This window comes from Heptranchias perlo, chromosome 28, assembly GCF_035084215.1.
Source record: "Heptranchias perlo isolate sHepPer1 chromosome 28, sHepPer1.hap1, whole genome shotgun sequence".
Taxonomy (NCBI): domain Eukaryota; kingdom Metazoa; phylum Chordata; class Chondrichthyes; order Hexanchiformes; family Hexanchidae; genus Heptranchias; species Heptranchias perlo.
Genome location: NC_090352.1, coordinates 4,104,104 through 4,124,829, shown reverse-complemented (window position 1 = coordinate 4,124,829; position 20,726 = coordinate 4,104,104). Strand labels below are relative to the sequence as shown.

Sequence of the window (20,726 nt, the reverse complement as noted above, 5' to 3'; positions counted from 1 at the left end):
CCAATCATCCGGCTCTACGCCTGTATCCAGTGAAGTTTGGAAAATGATTGTTAAAACCTCCGCTATTTCCTCCCTGGCTTCTTTTAACAGCCTGGGATACATTTTATCCACTTTCAAAGATGCTAATCCCCTTAATACTTCCTCTCTCACTATGTTTATCCCATCCAATATTTCACACTCCTCCTCCTTGACTTCAATCCCTGCATCGTCCCTCTCCTTTGTGAAGACAGATGCAAAGTATTCATTAAGAACCATACCCACATCTTCTGCCTCCACATATAGGTTACCTTTTTGGTCTCTAATAGACCCTATTCTTTCCTTAGTTATCCTCTTGCTCTTAATGTATTTATAAAACATCTTTGGGTTTTCTTTGATTTTACCTGCTATATATTTTAAAAATATTATTACTTGGAAAAGTATGGGCTAATAAATGAAAGTCAGCACGGATTTGTTAAAGGAAAATCGTGTTTGGCTAATTTGATTGAGTTCTTTGAATTAATGGAGAGGGTTGATGAGGGTAGTGCATGTGAACTTTCAAAAGACACTTGATAAAGTACCACATAATAGACTTGTTAGCAAAATTAAAGCCCATGGGATTAAAGGGACAGTGGCAGCATGGAAACAAAATTGGCTAAGGGCCAGAAAGCAGAGAGTAGCGGTGAATGGTTGTTTTTCAGACTGGAGGGAAGTAAACAGTGGTGTTCCCCAGGGGTCAGTATTAGGACCACTGCTCTTTTTGATATATATTAATGACCTGGACTTGGGTATAGAGGGTATAATTTCAAAGTTTGCAGATGACACTAAACTCAGAAATATAGTAAAACAATGTGGAGGATAGTAACAGACTTCAGGAGGACATAGACAGACTGGTGAAATGGGCAGACACGTGGCAGATAAAATTTAATGCAGAGACGTGTGAAGTGATGCATTTTGGAAGGAAGAGTTAGGAGAGGCAATATAAACTAAATGGTACAATTTTAAAGAGGGTGCAGGAACAGAGAGACCTGGGGGTGCACATACACAAATCTTTCAAGGTGGTAGGACAAGTTGAGAAGGCTGTTAAAAAAGCATATGCGATCCAGGGCTGTATTAAGAGGCACAGAGTACAAAAGCAAGGAAGTTACGTTAAACCTTAATAAAACACTGGTTAGACCTCAGTTGGAGTAGTGTGTTCAATTCTGGGCACCGCACTTTAGGAAGGATGTCAAGGCCCGAGAGTGGGTGCAGAGGAGATTTACTAGAATGGTACCAGGGATGAGGGACTTCAGTTATGTGGAGAGACTGGAGAAGCTGGGGATGTTCTCCTTAGAGCAGAGAAGGTTAAGAAGAGATTTGACACAGGTGTTCAAAATCATGAACGGTTTTGACAGAGTAAATAAAGAGAAACAATTACCAGTGGCAAAAGGGTCAGTAACCAGAGGACGCAGATTTAAGGTGATCGGCAAAAGAACCCGAGGCGACGTGAGGAAACATTTTTTACTCGGCGAGTTGTTATGATCTGCAATCCAAGCAGATTCAATAATAACTTGCAAAAGGGAATTGAGCAAATACTTGAAGGGGAAAAGGTTGTGGGGAAAGAACAGAGGAGTGGGACAAATTGGATAGCTCTTTCAAAGAGCCAGCACAGGCTCGATGGGCCAAATGGCCTTCTCCTGTGCTGCACCCACAATGACACTGTGGAAGACAATGTTTCTCAAACGGCTATATTACTTTGCCTATTTTTTGCTTATCTGCATTATACTCCTAGATGAAGATGTTTATGTCCCAAGTGCTTAATTTATTACTGTAAGCAATACTCAGATTTGTCACACTTTCATTCTCATGGCTCCTTATATTGTCTCACCATGTTTAAACTTCTTCCAATTTCTGGTACTATTCTTTAGACGTGGTTCCCATGATAGACGGCCATTGTGTATTCACCTGCACAGGCTTTGGCCTATTTCATCCTGTTTCCCGGAATGCATGCACTGCCATATTCACATCTCTAACAACAGCAGCAATACTTCTGACACCATGTAGTACTATTTATATGGATGACTTTCTATCTGTCAAATAATTAGATTATCTTTAAGACAGCTAGTGATGCAGCTTCAAAGCAGGATATTTATTCAGGATATCCTCATGAGGTGACAACTGCTGCCAATCAATGTATTACTTTGTTATCAAATTCTTTTTGCCAGCTTTACTGATGTGAGGATTTACATTTCATATGTACTGCTAGAGCCCGAAGGAAACTGTTGTGGAATAAAAGAATTAGAAACAAGCCAAGGAAGCAAGATGAACAAAAGGAATGGTTGAAACGCAGAAGAAAACCAGAGAATATAGGAAGATGGGGTGGGGCGATTGGGACGTTTACATTAATCATTCTCTTTTAATATTCGCTTTTGTTTTTAACAGTGAGGGATTATCGGTTGATGCAGGTTTGTGAGCCTGAATGCACAGCAGCTCAACCTCAACTCATCCAGTTCCTACCGCACTTTATGTTAATTTACAGTCATCTACTGCAGACCAATATAGACAGCAGCTTCCCGGATGCAGTGGAGGCAACTTGGCTCCAATCATTAGCTCTGAAGGGGCTCTACAAAACACTGCAGGTAATCACTTGTGTAAATGAACTTGATAGTAACTGCTTTAGAATTTTAGTTTGACTTCTGCAACCACTTCCATCCCTGTTTTTCTTGCCCTGTGGGGTTTACTTTCTGGATCTCTTCTGCTCTCTCTGTCTCTGTCTCACATTCTCAGTCTCTCTTACACACTTTTTTGTGTTCTCGTGTGCTCAACATTGTCTTGCTCTTGCACTCTTTGCCTCCCTCCCTTTGGCACACTCTGTCTCGCTCTTGCACCCTCTTTCTCTACCTCCCTTTGGCACACTCTGTCTTGTGTTCTTTACCTATGACTGCTCTCACACTTGCACTATCACTCGCATTCTCTTATTTTGTCTGCGCTTGCTCTCCACGCACATGTGTGCGCTTGTGCGCTTTCTCGTGCTCACTCTCTGCAAGCGGAAGCAATGCATACTGGTGAGAAAATACAAACAAAATTAACTATGATCCCTAAAATACTGATGCATCTTTCAAAAATATCAGAGCAAGAGATGAGAGAGGGAACAAAAGATGGGGGTTGGGGGGGTTGATGAGTCTGATTCATGAGTAGCATGAACATAGTTTATAATGTCAAACAACTCTTAAATTGTGATTTTTATTTTTGGAAATAAAAAGTTTATTCTAGTGACATGGAGCATTAGGACAGGGGCTTGTTCCTGCAGGTTTCAATGTCGGCTGGATGGACAGAGGGCACTGAGTGGATGTTTGGTGCTTCCCTAAGGGGAGAGGAAATTGAAGGGTGAGCCCAATCAGGCCACGCTTATAGGTTCCCAAGTAGTATTTTATGGATTGCAAGAGCCGTTGTGGCTTTTTAAAAAAAAATATTGAGAGTATGTGATATACCCCGCCATGGCAGCTGAGGAATTTAAATTAAATTAATTAAATAAAATCGGGAATAAAAAAAAACTAGTATCAGTAATGGTGGCCATGAAACTACCGGATTATCATAAAAACCCATCTGGTTCACTAATGTCCTTCAGGGAAGGAAACCTGCCGTCTTTACCCGGTCTGGCCTATATGTGACTCCAGACCCACAGCAATGTGGTTGATTCTTAATTGCCCTCTGAAATGGCCTAGCAAGCCACTCAGTTGTACAATCTCACTACGAAAAGTCATAAGTATAAAACCGGACGGACCACTAGGCACCGGACACAACAAAGGCAAACCAAGCCCAGTTGACCCTGCAAAGTCCTCCTCACTAACAACAGCCTGACATAGCCATACTCTCAGAATCATACCTTTCAGTCAACGTCCCGGACTCTTCCAACACCATCCCTGGGTTTGTCCTGTCCCACTGGCAGGGCAGACCCACCAGAGGTGGCGGTACAGTGATATACAGTCAGGAGGGAGTGGCCCTGGGAGTCCTCATTGACTCTGGACCTCGTGAAATCTCATGGCATCAAGTCAAACATGGGCAAGGAAACCTCCTGCTGATTACCACCTACCGTCCTCCCTCAGCTGATGAATCAGTCCTCCTCCATGTTGAGCACCACTTGGAGGAAGCACTGAGGGTAGCAAGGGCACAAAATGTACTCTGGGTGGGAGACTTCAATGTCCATTACCAAGAGTGGCTCGGTAGCACCACTACTGACCGATCTGGCTGAGTTCTGAAGGGTATAACTGCCAGACTGGGCCTGCGACAGGTGGTGAGCGAACCAACACAAGGGAAAAACCTACTTGACCTCGTCCTCACCAATTTACCTGTCGCAGATGCATCTGTCCATGACAGTATTGGTAGGAGTGACCACCGCACGGTCCTCGTGGAGACGAAGTCCCGTCTTCACACTGAGGACACCATCCAACGTGTCTACCATCGTGCTAAATGGGATACATTCAGAACAGATCTGGCAGCTCAAAACTGGGCATCCATGAGGCGCTGTGGGCCATCAGCAGCAGCAGAATTGTATTCCAGCACAATCTGTAACCTCATGGCCCGGCATATTCCTCACTCTACCATTACCAACAAGCCAGGGGGATCAACCCCGTTCAATGAGGAGTGTAGAAGAGCATGCCAGGAGCAGCACCAGGCGTACCTAAAAATGAGGTGCCAACCTGGTACAGCTCCAACACAGAACTACATGCATGCTAAACAGCGGAAGCAACATGCTATAGACAGAGCTAAGCGATTCCACAACCAACGGATAAGATCAAAGCTCTGCAGTCCTGCCACATCCAGTCGTGAATTGGTGGACAATTAAACAACTAACACGAGGAGGAAGCTCTGTAAACATCCCCATCCTCAATGATGGCAGAGTCCAGCACGTGAGAGCAAAAGACAAGGCTGAAGCGTTTGCAACCATCTTCAGCCAGAAGTGCCGAGTGGATGATCCATCTTGGCCTCCTCCCGATATCCCCACCATCACAGAAGCCAGTGTTCAGCCAATTCGATTCACTCCACGTGATATCAAGAAATGGCTGAGTGCACTGGATACAGCAAAGGCTATGGGCCCCGACACCATCCCGGCTGTAGTGCTGAAGACTTGTGCTCCAGAACTAGCTGCGCCTCTAGCCAAACTGTTCCAGTACAGCTACAACACTGGCATCCACCCGACAATGTGGAAAATTGTCCATGTTTGTCCTATCCATAAAAAGCAGGACAAATCCAATACGGCTAATTACCGCCCCCATCAGTCTACTCTCAATCATCAGCAAAGTGATGGAAGGTGTCGTCGACAGTGCTATCAAGCGGCACTTACTCACCAATAATCTGCTCACTGATGCTCAGTTTGGGTTCCGCCAGGACCACTCGGCTCCAGACCTCATTACAGCCTTGGTCCAAACATGGACAAAAGAGCTGAATTCCAGAGGTGAGGTGAGAGTGACTGCCCTTGACATCAAGGCAGCATTTGACCGAGTGTGGCACCAAGGAGCCCTAATAAAATTGAAGACTGTGGGAATCGGGGGAAAACTCTCCGGTGGCTGGAGTCATACCTAGCACAAAGGAAGATGGTAGTGGTTGTTGGAGGCCAATCATCTCAGCCCCAGGGCATTGCTGCAGGAGTTCCTCAGGGCAGTGTCCAAGGCCCAACCATCTTCAGCTGCTTCATCAATGACCTTCCCTCCATCATAAGGTCAGAAATGGGGATGTTCGCTGATGATTGCACAGTGATCAGTTCCATTCGCAACCCCTCAGATAGTGAAGCAGTCCGTGCCCACATGCAGCAAGACCTGGACAACATCGAGGCTTGGGGTGATAAGTGGCAAGTAACATTCGCGCCAGACAAGTGCCAGGCAATGACCATCTCCAACAAGAGAGAGTCTAACCACTTCCCCATGACATTCAACGGCATTACCATTGCCGAATCCCCCACCATCAACATCCTGGGAGCCACCATTGACCATAATCTTAACTGGACCAGCCACATAAATACTGTGGCTACAAGAGCAGGTCAGAGGCTGGGTATTCTGTGGCGAGTGACTCACCTCCTGACTCCCCAAAGCCTTTCCACCATCTCCAAGGCACAAGTCGGGAGTGTGATGGAATACTCTCCACTTGCCTGGATGAGTGCAGCTCCAACAATACTCAAGAAGCTCAACACCATCCAGGTCAAAGCAGCCCACATGATTGGCACCCCATCCACCGCCCTAAACATTCACTCCCTTCACCACCGGTTGCAGAGTGTACCATCCACAGGATACACTGCAGCAACTCGCCAAGGCTTCTTCGACAGCACCTCCCAAACCCATGACCTCTACCACCTAGAAGGACAAGTGCAGCAGGCACATGGGAACACTAACACCACCTGCACGTTCCCCTCCAAGTCACACACCATCCTGACTTGAAAATATATCGCCGTTCCTTCATCATTGCTGGGTCAAAATCCTGGAACTCCACGCCTAACAGCACTGCGGAAGAACCTTCACCAGACGGACTGCAGTGGTTCAAGAAGGCGGCTCACCACCGCCTTCTCGAGGGCAATTAGGGATGGGCAATAAATGCTGGCCTTGCCTGCAACGCCCACATCCCATGAACGAATTTAAAAAAACCGAACCATGCTATAAGCCTGAATGATTTGGTCCTATAGCAGCAATCATGTCCTGTTTACCACCGGATCATCGGGACTTTGTTATTTTGCTGGCTGCTAATGAGATTTGCCTCAACAGTTGTAAGTTGCTAACTTCTGCTTCCATGTTGCAGAAACACAGTGTTGAAGAGATCCATCCAATCATTCTACAATCTGGTTTGATCAAACTGCTGGAGAAGAAATGCACCAAGGGAACAGGGTTTAGTAAGCTGTGGCTGCTTTGTGACCTGGAGGTAAGAACACCACATTTATACAGTGTTGGATTTCTAAATACCTGGGTAATGTTTCTGTGATCATTTAATAGTCAACATTGTGCAATTAACTCCTAACTAAATTACCTGAATTTGACATGCTGTGAACAGATCTGTACTCTGGTGTCACTTGGCCTGCCCTGGCTTCATACTTTAAACTGGTCAGAAACTTGTATCTGCAAACTTCCCTTCAAGTGACAGTGAAATGGGATGTGCTGTTAATCTTTGAGTGATAAATTTATAAATGCAGCCTAAATTTAATTCTGCAAGAAATCTAAGGAAAATGTAGCATTTGGCATAAGATACTGAAACCAGCCAGATTTTCGAGTCTAGAATGCAACAGATTGACGAAAAATCTTTACTGAGAGTTTTTACTGCCTGCTCATCCTTACTTGATAGTGTTAGACTTCAAACTTAATCTCACTTTGTTCTTTGTTGTACACAAGACCCTGTCGATCATGATGTATTCGTCCAAGAAGGAGATCAGTACCACTGCCGAAGGGGCAGACTCTGAGACAGAGGAGAAGGAACAGGTTCCAGATCATGAGTCCAAGAGCAGTAGCTCTGTGTTTGATCTAGATGAAACCAAACCTGATCCTTTGGAAGGTCTTGATGAAGCTACAAAAATTTGTTTCCAGGTATGCAAACTTATTTAAAAAATTCTATGTTCATTTATTATCTTGAAGGTAAAGGTCAGAAGCTCTGGCATAAAATAACATAACTATTCCAGTGGGTTAGCACTCTGGGCATTTAATCAGGCTTTTAAAGTTATTTGGATATTTTTACTTACTGAGAGATGAGAAACAGTGGTGTAACTGAATCTTGTTGAAAGACCATTTGGTGAGGTTAGTTTGTTTCATTCATTGAGATTGATATGGGCCGATCCGTACAATAGATCACTGCCACATCTATTTGTCTCACCATATTTCTCCCTGAAGATGTTGGCCACTTGCTGGGCATTGTTTCCATGGGTGTTGGACGCCCGGTGTTGCCTCACTTGATACCCATTATTCATACGGCACTTCATTTAACAATGAGTGTTGGAAGGCTATTTGACCTCATGAGACATTGGCACTGAGCTGCTAAACCTGCCCTAGGTGTATGTGTGTGTGCTCGTTTTCTTTCAACACAGGTCATCAGATATCCATTAGGAGTAAGGATTCTGGCTAATTTCTGTCTCCTTAACTTGGGAATTTTTTTTTGTAAGTGCAATATATCAGCTTTATTCTCAGTAATAATACATACACACGTACAGAGACGCTGGGAAAGAGCTGTTTTTCCTTTTGAATATCTCCCCACAGGGACGTGTACCGTTCCCAGAGACACTGCAATACTGAGTCGATGTGTGGAGTGGACGGAGCAAGCCCCGATTCCATCCCCCTGTTCCAAAAATCAATTTAATATATGGTCCCCAAATAGGGGACGTATCAGATATTAAACTGATGAGAACAGATTTTTTTCAAAAAATATATTTTATTCATAAAATTTGCAGCAATACATACAATACAGTTGTCATATCTCATTCCAAATGTACACAATACAGATTGTACAATTTTCAGGTTACATCAAGTACAGTTCAATGAACACATTGGACATAATTACGGTTCATGACACTCCAGGGTGCCTCATTGCATCACAATCAATACAGGTGATTCATTACAGATTCATTACAGGTACATTACATTTCATTACATCAATTTGAATTTTACATTCTGCCTGTTGTATCCAATTGTAGCACCATGTCACCGTTCTGACTGAAATCGGCAAACTCAGTACAGATTGGAGATCGAACCTAGGCCTTTCTTAGTCTGTATGGCTTACTACTCGCTAGATAATCTCATTGAGCCATAGGGGGAACCTCATATGTTGCCGTTTCCTAGAAAGTGCATAGTAGTGGAGGCAAATTTAGAATTCAGCTTATAAAGCACTTTCCGTGCTTGAACCAGAAATGTACTAAATTAAAAAGCATTATTAGACCTGGCCCAATGGGATAATAGCGGATGTTTTACTTCCTAACCCTGTGGTCCCAGGTTTGAGACTCGATTCTATTTGCTCTTTGCATCAGCCTCCTATCTTGTTCTCAGATGACCTGACAGGTTAGTTGTGATTCTCTCCTGGCAGGAGAGACTTAAGGTGCTCATCTCTCAAAACTGAATGTTGTAGTGGTATTGGTGACAAAATTGTGGAGAGATTTTGACTTGTTCACTTATTCTTTCTCACTTGGTGAAAACTGTATTGAGGCAAGGACCCATCTAAGAGAAGATTTCAGCAAGCACCAAGGTTCACACTGAGATCTCTGGATCCTTGTATTCATGTTGGTTATCTCTGCGCTCTGCTGTTCCACCCAATGGAGGGAGGTAGCAATTGGAATGTTTATTTCTGTTATAAGGGAGATATGTTTCCTCCAGATAACCCACGATGCTCTAAATGCACCTTTGCACATTCTACGAGCCATGTATGAACTTCAGATGAGAAAAACGGACTCCTTTTTCCTGGAAGTTCAGAAACGGTGAGTATAGAATATTAAAATCGTATAAAGTCCTATCGCCATTTTGCTACCAAAGCCCTGTGAGGTGTTCTATGGTTTAAGAGCAAGCATTGCTTTGGTTGGAGAATGTTTCTGAAGATTTTAATAAAAACGTTTATAATTTATCTACCTGAGATTTGACCATCGTCAACATTGCAGAAAAGGTTTGAACTTGAAATGTAAGCATTAAATCTTTGTTAGCCAACTTTGGATTGTGCATATTTTCCAAAGCTTGCAAACAGAAAGTGTGTGTGTGTGTGTGTGTGTGTGTGTGTGTTGTGTGTGCATGTGTATGCAGACACACCCATTGACACTCTCACTCATAGCCAGTTAGCTCTTTGGATATAGTGATGTAATGTTGAAAGCATCGCCTGTACTGGGACAATCACCCATGAGTGTCAGCTTGGCTCAGTGGTAGAAATGTTACTTCTAAGTCAGAAGATCATGGGTTCAAGCCCCACTTCAGGCCTTGAACCTGAATCACATAGAATCATAGAATGGTTACAGCACAGAAGGAGGCCATTTGGCCAATCGAGTCCGCGCTGGCTCTTTGTTAGAGCAATCCAGTTAGCCCCTTTCCTCTTCTTTCCCCGTAGCCCTGCAAATTTTTTCCCTTCAAATATTTATCCCAATTCCTTTTTGAAAGCCACGATTGAATCTGCTTCCACCGCCCTTTCAGGCAGCGCATAACAGATCATAACAACTCGCTGCGTAAAAAAGTTTTTCCTCATGTCATCTTTGGTTCTTTTGCCAATCACCTTAAATCTGTGTCCTCTGGTTCTCAACCCTTCTAACAATGGGAACAGTTTCTCTTTATTTACTTTATCTAAGCCCTTCATGATTTTGAACACTTCAATCAAATCTCTCTTAACCTTCTCTCCTCCAAGGAGAACAACCCTAGCGTTTCCAGTCTATTTATATCTAGGCTGACACTTCATCGCAGTGCTGTGCGAGCACTTAATTTTTGGATGAGACGTTAAACCTAGGCCCCTTCTGCCTGGCCAGGTGAATGTAAAAGATCCCATGGCAATCTTTTAAGAAGAGCAGGGGAGTTCTCCAAGTGTTCTGGTCAATATTTATCCAACTCATTATCTTAGTGATGTTTGCAATGATTGCACTTCTAAAGTAATTCATTTGCTTTGGGACATGCTGAGGACATGAAATGTGCTTTATAAATGCAAATTTTGTTCTTTCTAACAGTTCCTGGACAGTAGCATTGCATTGGCAAACTTGTCTAAGAACAGACTGAACCTAGATTCTGTCAGTATTTGTTGGATTCACTGCTGTAATGAATCTGTTATCTGTGCAAGACAGAAGCATGTGAAACAGCTCTTTTTGTTGGGGCTTGAATTCACAGCAGCTGACGAGAAAAATTCAAAGTACTAAAGGAACCTAGAATCTCACCCTATACTCAAAGTAAATGCCCCGCATATTAGTTTATACAACCTTTTGCATGTTGGGTAATACAACAACAACTTGCATTTATGTACACCTTTAATGTAGTAAAACTTTCTAAGGCGCTTCATGGGAGTGTTATCGAACAAAATTTGACGCCAAGCCACATAAGGAGTTATTAGGAGAGTTAGGTTTTAAGGAGCGTCTTAAAGGAGGAAAGAGAGGTGGAGAGGTTTAGGGAGGGAATTCCAGAGCTTAGGGCCTTGGCAGCTGAAGATCTCGGAGGGTTGTAGGGATGGAGGAGGCCGCAGAGATAGGGAGGGGCGAGGCCATGGAGGGATTTGAAAACAAGGATGAGAATTTTAAAGTTGAGGCGTTGTCAGCCCTGGAGCCAATGTAGGTCAGCAAGCACAGGGGTGATGGGTGAATGAGACTTGGTGTGAGTTAGAATATGGGCAGCAGAGTTTTGGATGAGCTCAAGTTTACGGAGGGTGGAAGATGGGAGGCTGGCCAGGAGAGCATTGGAAAGGTCGAGTCTAAAGGTAACACAGGCATGGATGAGGGTTTCAGCAACAGATGAGCAGAGGCAGGGGCAGAGAGGAATGATGTTGTGGATTTAGGCTGTCTTGGTGATGGAGAGAAATGGGGTCAGAAGCAGCTCAGGGTCAATTAGGAAGCCAAGGTTGCGAGTGTTCTGGTTCAGCCTCAGACAGTGCCAGGGAGAGCAATGGAATCGGTGTCTAGTGTGTGGAGTTTGTGGCGGGGACTGAAGACATTGTCTTCGGTCTTTCGAATATTTAATTGGAGGAAATTTCTCTTCATCCATTACTGGATGTCGGACAAGCAGTGTGACAAATCAGAGACAGTGGAAGGGTCAAGAGAGGTGGTGGTGAGGTAGAGCTGGGTGTCATCACTGTACATGTGGAACATGACGTTGTGCTTTCGGATGATGTCGCCGAGGGGCAGCATGTAAATGAGAAATAGGAGGGGGCCAAGGATAGATCCTGGGGGGACTCCAGAGGTAACGGTGTGGGAGCGGGAAAAGAAGACATTGAAGGTGATTCTCTGGCTACGACTGGAGAGATGAGAATGGAACCAGGGAGGGCAGTCCCACCCAGCTGGACGACAGAGGAGAGGTGTTGGAGGACGATGGTGTGGTTAACCCTGTCAAAGGCTGCAGACAGGTCGAGAAGGATGAGGAGGGATAGTTTACCACAATCACAGTCACATAGGATGTCATTTGTGACTTTGATGAGGGCTGTTTCAGTACTGTGGCAGGGGCAGAAAACCGATTTGGAGGGAATCAAACATGCAGTTGTGGGAATGATGGGCACGGATTTGGGAGGCGACAACACGTTTCAGGACTTTGGAGAGGAAAGGGAGGTTGGAGATGGGGCGGTAGTTTGCAAGGACAGAAGAGTCAAAGGTGGGTTTTTTGAGGAGGGTATTGATGACGGCAGATTTGGTGGGGACAGTACCTGAGGAGAGGGAACCGCTAACAATATCAGCCAAAATGGGGGCCAGGAAGGGAAGTTGGGTGGTCAGCAGTTTGGCGGGAATAGGGTCGAGGGAGCAGGAGGTGGGTCTCATGGACAAGATGTGCTCGGAAAGGGCATGAAGGGAGAGAAATTAAAGAAAGATGCTAAGGCGGGGGGACCTTGGGGGAAGTTTGGCTTGGTGGACTGGGGGAAGTTTGGCTCGGTGGACTAGGGGAAGGGAGGGAAGCAGCAGAGGCAGCTGAACAGATGGTCTCAATCTTAGTGACAAAGAAGTCCATGAACTCCTCGCACTTGTTGGAGGTGAGGGTGGAGGGGGCAGGAGAGAGGGATTTAAGATGACAGTTTGTAGCCTCTGTGCAAGAGAAAAGTTTTTAACTTTTTGAAATGCATCGTTAATGAAGCCAATTTGCTAAGACTGACTTGAAGCATTGCAGTATTTCTGCCTTTTTGTTGAAGTGCGACCTATTTGAACTGTGTTTTTTCCCCCAGGTTTGATGGACATGTAATTACTACAGATGAGACAATCCAGTCCATGTCTTTAAAGTGGCAGCCTAGCAAAGCCTCACGTACAGAAGACCACAACACGAAAGCTGTCGACACTGACATGATGATTGTACCATGTGTGGTGTGTCTTTTTCCTTAGTTAAATTCTGCGTTTAGCCTTAAAAATTCTAATTTGATGTTTATAGTGTACCAAAATACTAAATCCTCCTTAGGCCTGTCTGCCAGGTTTACGATCAAATCATATCTAAATTTCTAAATATCTAGAATTTCAGGGTACGGAGTTATGCTGTGTGTGGAGGAGTGGGGGAGGAAAGCCCCTTTTAGAAATTTTGAAGTGGGGGAGAAACAATTTCGGGATCTGCACATGGTGTGGCAGGCTTCTGAGCATGTGGTAGCTGCAGTAGAAAATCACTGTGTTGAAGATTTCATTTGCAATTCATGAAAACCCTAGTCACAGTAATTTCATTGTTAAGTTATTGTGCTGTGGGAAGGCACTCGTGGAATTCGATCAATGCTGTGAACTAAAATATTTCATCCACGTGGGAGTTAGATCAGGTGTTGGTCTTAATTTTGAGGTTCATTTAAAGTGCCTAAATCCCAATAGTATGACCAGATTTTTGAAGTATGTCTGGACACAATGCCCTGCCCCAGTGTAAGGGGTTCCAGCAGCAATATAAGGCACCCCTGGTACTGCACTACTAACGCAGTCTACACTTCAAAACACTCTGCACCTGAATCCAGTATCACTTAATTCCTCAGCATTTTCTTTTCAGGTGACTGGAATGTAACTTATAAGATCAGGGTTATTTGGTTTTTCTGTAGATGATTCCTTGTGGATCTAATTGAAGCTACTGGATTCTCAAAAGACTGCTCTTGGGCATGATTTAAACCTAGGTCCAGAAGTAAACTGTAGTATCTGAACAACCATTCCTCAGGATTGTACCAGCTCTCTAACATGCTAAAGTCTTGTTGCTGTCAAATAATATCTGTGGGCATTCCTAATAGAGAATGTAGTATTGAATAATGCTGTATTGCACACAGAGTAAATCTGGTAAAAAGAAAAACTTAGAATGCTGGAAATCTGAAATGAAGCAGAAAATGCTGGAAATAGACTTTGTCCTGGTAAATCCCGCAATTCAATTTATTAACCTGGTTTTCTTCTATGGATCACATCCTTCCCTTCTCACACTGCTGGATGGACCTGTCTAGGGGCTAGCTCTGTAAAGACCACATGAAGCAGCAGTGATTGCTTGGGACCTACAGGAGCTTCTCTGCAGCATATTACCATTGGGTACGCTGTACCTCAGGGTTTGGATGAACTGCACAGTTTTGGACCTTTAAAACTTTTTGAGTCCGGAGCTGAGCTCCAAACCCTATCTCTCACCTATCACCAAGGTTCCACTCACTTCCAACTCTTTTACATCAGTTGTTTTTGCCCTTGCAGCTGCTGAAACCCCTAATGCATACTTTTATCATCTCTGGATTTGACTTCAACTTCCTCCTGAGTTCCACTTTACACAAGCTACAACTTGTCCAAAACTCTGCTGCCCATATCCTGCTCTGTGCTAAGTCCCCCTCACCCATCACCCTCATCCTCACTCAACTCCATTGATTCATTGTCCCCCAATGCATCAAATTCAAAATCCTTGTTTACAAGTCCCTCTATGGACTCTTCCCACTCTACCTTCTGCAATCTCCTCCAGCCTTAGACCCCAGCCCTTTGCTTTCAGTCTTCTGATTCTGAATTCCTGTGCATCATCTGTCTGCTCTGCTCTCTTCTCCCGCACTCTAACGTCAGTGGCAGAGCCTTCAGTCTCATCGCTTTTCTCCAACTTCTCCCTGAAACCCATCTGCCTTGCTACTTCTCGCTCTGCCTTTTAAACAAATCTCCTCAAAATCTATCTTTTCAAACCTGCTTTTAGTCATCTCCCTTACTGCGCAGTGTCTGTTTCTCCTTTGTTGAAGCGGTTCATGCTATATAAATGCAAGTTTGTTGTCGTCCTGCCCTGACTCCTTTTCTCCCCAGCCCACAAAGGACCCGGGTAGGCAGTCGTTTTGATAAACTTCACGGCTATTTGGGAGAGGGTCACAACTGATATTCAAGTCTGAGAGATCATCATTGTAGTTTCCCCTGTACATTTTTGAAGTATGGTCCTGTCGATCATTTGAGACACACTCGACTGGTGGTTGAGATATAGTCTTTCATCTGCTGCAATTGAATTCAATCATCAATAACGATATGGCTTTTAACTCTTAATATTTCATGGTGCCCAAAATGTCTGGAGGATACCACCCCATCCTTTGAGCACTAAACAAGTTCCCTTGCAAGGAACGAGATAACACTTCAGATCACCCAGACAATGTCCAGGAGACTGGCTGCAATAGATCTAAAGTTTGCTGGTTTTCATATCACATTTGGCATCAAAGTATCTCGGGGTGACTCTTTAGTGTCACTTCTACAGCGTACATTCATCTCTTTAGCCTTTCTTCAGTCTCCAGTGTCTCCGCGAAATGCCTATCTACCATTTCCACATCAGTACTTAGATTGATTCCTGACAGCTCTTCGCCAAGAGACTGGTATGTTCCAGACCATGGGCTAATCAACTATGATTGTGGAACTAAAGCAAGACATGAAGTTTGTTGACACATACGAGCATACAAAATTGAAGGGCAAGAAAAGACCAGCTGATCCATCAAGCCTGCCCATTTAGCTTCATATGGCCTTGGGTGAAGGTATCTTACCCCCAAACCAGTTTCTTGAGGGAATGTTTTTTATCCAGCGAGTTATTATGATCTGGAATGCACTGCCTGAAAGGGTGGTGGAAGCAGATTCAATAATAACTTTCAAAAGGGAATCGGATAAATACTTGATGGGGAAAAAATTGCAGAGCTATAGGGAAAGAGATGGGGGGTGGGACTAATTCGATAGCTCTTTCAAAGAGCCGGCAGAGGCACGATGGGCCGAACGATGGCCTCTTGTGTTGCATCATTCTATGATTCTTCCCAACAAGGGTAATGGATGACAGCAGAATGCTGCTTTGGTGCTCTCTGTCCCATAGTGCCAGCCAAATTTGTTTTTTTTTTCCAAAATGTTCCACTGCTCATGAGCAGTTACAGTCGAACTTGCTTTGCCAGTGATCTCCTTGCAAACTAACTTTGTGGCAGTCAGTAAAGGTAGCTGGAGCTAGACCCAGATTTGAGCTGGTGGTTTTAGGAGTACAATGTAGACCAGAGGGTCATGGTACAGCCATCACCTGCTCAACTGATGGTAATTGTTACTTCCCTCCTTGGGTGGGGGAATCACCTACCAGGCGAATGGGACCAGGGAAGATGGACTGCAAATGAGTTAACCTGGCATATCAGCTTGAATTACAAGTGGAACACCTTCTGGTGCAGGCCATCTGTATCTCTCTGCATAGACCATGTGACAGTCATCCTTTTTGTAGCAGACATTTTGATTTATGAATGATAGGTGGAGGCAGAAGTCACTTGTGTTATCAGTTATTGTAATCTAGAGCTTGCTTGAACGCACCAACCCCTCCACCATTCTTGGCAGTTACTTGTTTTATATGTGCCTAAGGTAATTGGTCACTCGGTCATTATAACAGCTCCTTCAGAGCATTGCTTAGTGGATTGTACATCTCCATCTCATTGTCCTCGGCTCTCCTTGTGGTGGAGAAGGTCCCCATATCCTGAGACTTGAGGTCAGCTGTCGTGGTCGAAAGCTGGGTGCTTCTTGGCCTTCCAGGGGGACGTTTCCAGGTCTCCGGTGGGCAGGCTCCGAGTGTCTTGGAGGTGTTGTGTGACCAGTCAGGCCTAGCCAAACAGTGACACTTAGAGGGGAGGTTGGGAGGTCACCTTGCTGCCCTGACTATCGGTGATATGGTCATACCACTGTATATGGGAGATGCGGTGAAGACATCATTGGTGCGCTGTGTCAATTTTTGTCTGGTCTGCATGTGAGACAGTCCGAGTCTCTGATGCATGCAGGAGAATTGGAGTGATGCAAGTAAATTGGTCAGGCTCATTCAGTCCATCTTCACTGACCCCATGCTCTTTCAAAAGGGAATTGGATATATACTTGAAAAGGAGATATTTGCAGGGCTATGGGGAAAGAGCAGGTGAGTGGGACTAATTGGATAGCTCTTTCAAAGAGCTGGCTCAAACACGATGGGCCGAATGGCCTCCTTCTGCGCTGTATGATTCTGTGATGCCAAATTGCAGTTTGCCAGATGGCTTGTTGAATTTAAAATATATTATTACTATCTACCTGTTGGAAAACCCGAAAGATCATTAAAATCTCAGTTCAATAGTTTCATTGCTGCCTCCTGGGCATCCCTGAAACAGGTGTCCATATCCAACATATATGGCAGATACACCGAGTAATATACATTCCTCCAACAAATGTCATTTCTGTTGGGACCTGTGGAAAATACTTCATTTAGGAGCACTGTACCTGCTCGTGGAGTTCCTATTCCCCCCCGCCCCCACCCCCCCCTCCTAGTCCTGACTGCTGCATGGTTCCTTTCTAGAATTGTGAACAGGGAGCTATCTCAACAAGAAAGAAAGACTACTTTACCTTGCAGGGTCATCTTCATTCTGCTAGAGTATCTTGCACATTTAAAAAAAAAATTAATTCTTAAGATTTGGGTGTTGCTGGCAGGGCCGGCATTTATTACTCATCCCTAATGGCCCATGAGAAGGTGGTGGTGGTGAGCCGTCTTCTTGAATCGCTGCAGTCCGTGTGGTGAAGGTGCTGCCACAGTACTGTGAGGTGGGGAGTTCCAGGATTTTGACCCATGCCACTCTTCTATCTGGGCGTCCCCTCAGGTACTGCAGGGAGTGTAAATAATGTCTTTCAGGAAATGCTTTGAGCAAGTTGTACAGATGCAGCCGGGCAGGCCTTTACTTACTGTGTATGGATGTGACTGGTTTACACTGGGGATGTCTCAGGATGTAACAAAAGGGAGGTTGTCCCTTTTGAGAATTTTCTTCCCCTTGACCCCCAGCAAAGTGTGTTCCGGTGGCTAACCCACTCCAGCGGTGTCTAGAGGATGCTGTTCAGACAAACAAAGATGCTACAAGTTAGGTAAACTGGTAAACCTACTCATCCAATCATGATGGACCGGCTATGCATTTCCAGCATTTTCTGTTTTTATTTCAAGTAACCGATTAATATCTTCTTGTACTAGTTCTGTGATAAAATTGCAGCGCAACCCTTGTAACTTGCACTCACCAACATCACCCCTTTCCACAGCACAAGATCATGGGAAAGCCCTGCACACTGGTAAGTGGCCAGTAATTTGCACATTGAAGAAATCAAATCTACCTCACCTAGCGCATGCATTGAAATCTAATTGCATATTTAACTGATCGATGCAGAATCGGTTTACATGCAGCTTTTTAAAAAAATCCTAATGTTCCCCTTTTCATTTTTCTGTATTCTGTTTATATGCAACTGTCTGTGCACATTAAAGTAGGTTGAAATAGACAAAACTTTGCAAACAGTCTTCTATGTCACCAGTATGGGTGTGAACCAGTTCTAACCATGTTGGTCTATTTGGGATAGCCTGAAAATCGTAGCTTATGGCAGTGATTTGCTTATAGCAGACTTGCATATAAACGGATTGGGTCATAACTGAATTTAAGTTTTCTGTGCAAACATCGTCCCCTTACTGTGCTCCTGGAATGAGGTGTGAAAACTACGATAGTCCTGCTGGCATGAGATTGGTTATTTGGGTAGTGGAATGCGGGGTTGAATCTCTGAGTCTTCTATCATCCCATCCTTAAAAATGGGAAGGGAAGTAAGATGCCGACCGTTCAGCAGTTTACTTCTATATAAGGTACGGAACTCGCCCTGGAGTAAAGAATACAAGTCTTCAGGAGATGCAGTTATCTGTTTTATTTATTCCTAGTTTGTGTTGGTTAATACAGTGCTATGTTAGATTTCTCAGCATTGGTAAAACCAGTGTAGTTATGCAAGTCTCTCCTCCTCTTCCCCCTTCCCGATCTGGCCCAGTGCATATCAGCAAGAATCTACTGTTAATTTTTAATTCTTCTCGCCTTGCCCCTCCCCTCAAGCAGATGGTGACATAAGGTGGGATGCAGGTCTGTGGATGTTGCCAGCTGTTTGTCCAAGTGGCTATACTCATTATGTCAGCCTAGACAGTGAAAGCTGACAAGCTCTTGTTTGGGGGTGACATTGCAGCTGGAGTCACTTACTCTTGGCCAACATCTGCGCCCATCAGCACGAGTCACTGGATAGCAGTTTTTTTTATTTGCCCTTTCCTCACTCTGCCCAGATGCGGTCAGCCCTATTGTAGCCCCTGTTGTCACCCTGACTAATAACTCAGCACTGGACCAAGAATCAAACTTGGACTTTCCTGGTTCAGCCAGTGCACTTACCCGCTCACCCACCAAAAAGCTTGTTCTTGTATTCATCAAAATGGGTGATGTTTGGTGCTGGAGTTTAGCACCCTCATCATTTCAGGCACCTTACGTTAACATCAGGTACTCCCAGGTCAGGTAAAGTGCAGCTAGATTAAAGCTTCCTCAACTGTGCACCAACGATATAACTCTGTTAGATTTTTAGATTGGGTAAGGGTATTAAGGGTTACAGAGCCAAGGCAGGTAGATGGAATTAAGAAAGAGATCAGCCATGATCTAATTGAATGGCGGAATAGGATCGAGGGGCTGAATGGCCTATCATATGGCCACTAGGAACTGGATTGAAACTGCCCAACTTGAATTTCACATAGGACCCTTACAGCCAGCAGACAGAGGAGACTTTGGTCCTCTCAGGGCCGGATTTGAACTTGGGTCCCAGAGCTGAATACCCACTGCACCACCTGGTTTTTTTTAAAAACTAAATTTGCTTATTAAATTGTGGCGATTATTATCGTAAAGCACATCGGAAAGACCTGCAATTGAATACGGTGTACATGTTATTCAGCAATTGGCTACTTTTCCTGCAACTCTTAGCATATCCATGCTTTTCACTATTTGTTAAACACGTTAGCGTAATACATTAAGAGCGTCAACACACGGTGAACAGCGGCCCATTGAGGTCCTGGTTTAGTGTTCGTCCCTGTGCCTGAGTTGTGTACCTCTCCCATGCTGCTGGGGCAGGCTTGAGATCAGGGGATAGTTCTCTTGCAGTTGGTGCAGTGAGCTGGTTCATACCCTCGGAGGTGTTACCCCGTGCCCCCAAAACAATCAAAATTGCTGAATTAAAATGACAGAAATAGGAGTAAATTATAATAAAAGCATTGAGAAAATTAAACTCGTCATTCATCTCAGAAGGATTCCATTGTATTTTTTTTTAAAGCATCAACATCTTGAGAGGCTTATATTTCATTCATTTTAAGTTAGCTCCTCCAAAGTTGAAGAGGCCTACTCCTGGGATACAGTTCCATAACTCTGGTCACCTCCAGTACCTCATGCAGGTGACCATTCCTGTGTAAACTTAGCCCACGAGCAATGGCAATCCGTTCACCCATTAGGAGTGTCCCGTAACAGCCTGTTCCTCACCTCACCCAAAGCCTATACGTGCACCTCCAGCAGGGGTGACTGGTTAGTCATCAAGAGTGGAAATGCTGGCTGATTTTCCTGGGCAAGGGTGCTGAGGTCAATTGCTGCTGCCTGACTGGCCTGTATGGCCCAGCCTTTACCATGAAGCCATCAGAGCGCAGAAACCTCCACTTGTTCATGCAGCAACAGGGACCTTTTGATTTCTCTACATCCTTATACTATTGTCCACTAGCATTACTTCTTTACTGAATAAACTGAAATATTTCGATAATTGAGTTTTAATTTTTGTGCAGAAATATTACAATCCTGAAAAAGTTCATTCACAAACAGCAGTCATTTTTCTTGCAGAAATTACAGTGTCACTATCAATTGTTTTCTTGGATCTTTTACTC

At 44.3% G+C, this 20,726-nt stretch overlaps 1 protein-coding gene and 1 pseudogene across 4 annotated transcripts in view; one reads left to right on the top strand and one right to left on the bottom strand.

Annotated features, from left to right (window-relative positions):
• zzef1 (zinc finger, ZZ-type with EF hand domain 1) overlaps nucleotides 1–20,726 on the top strand; it is a 212,082-nt gene that overhangs the window by 140,740 nt on the left and 50,616 nt on the right. For 3 of the 4 annotated variants that reach the window (XM_068007936.1, XM_068007935.1, XM_068007938.1), the window contains 6 exons: nucleotides 2,398–2,594; nucleotides 6,742–6,861; nucleotides 7,326–7,517; nucleotides 9,288–9,388; nucleotides 12,790–12,925; nucleotides 18,062–18,091. In XM_068007936.1, the coding sequence (XP_067864037.1) occupies nucleotides 2,398–2,594; nucleotides 6,742–6,861; nucleotides 7,326–7,517; nucleotides 9,288–9,388; nucleotides 12,790–12,925; nucleotides 18,062–18,091 (776 nt within the window). The remainder of the gene's footprint in view (nucleotides 1–2,397; nucleotides 2,595–6,741; nucleotides 6,862–7,325; nucleotides 7,518–9,287; nucleotides 9,389–12,789; nucleotides 12,926–18,061; nucleotides 18,092–20,726) is intronic. The other variant, XM_068007937.1, reaches the window with a different exon arrangement.
• On the bottom strand, nucleotides 8,180–8,351 carry LOC137299313 (U2 spliceosomal RNA; annotated as a pseudogene).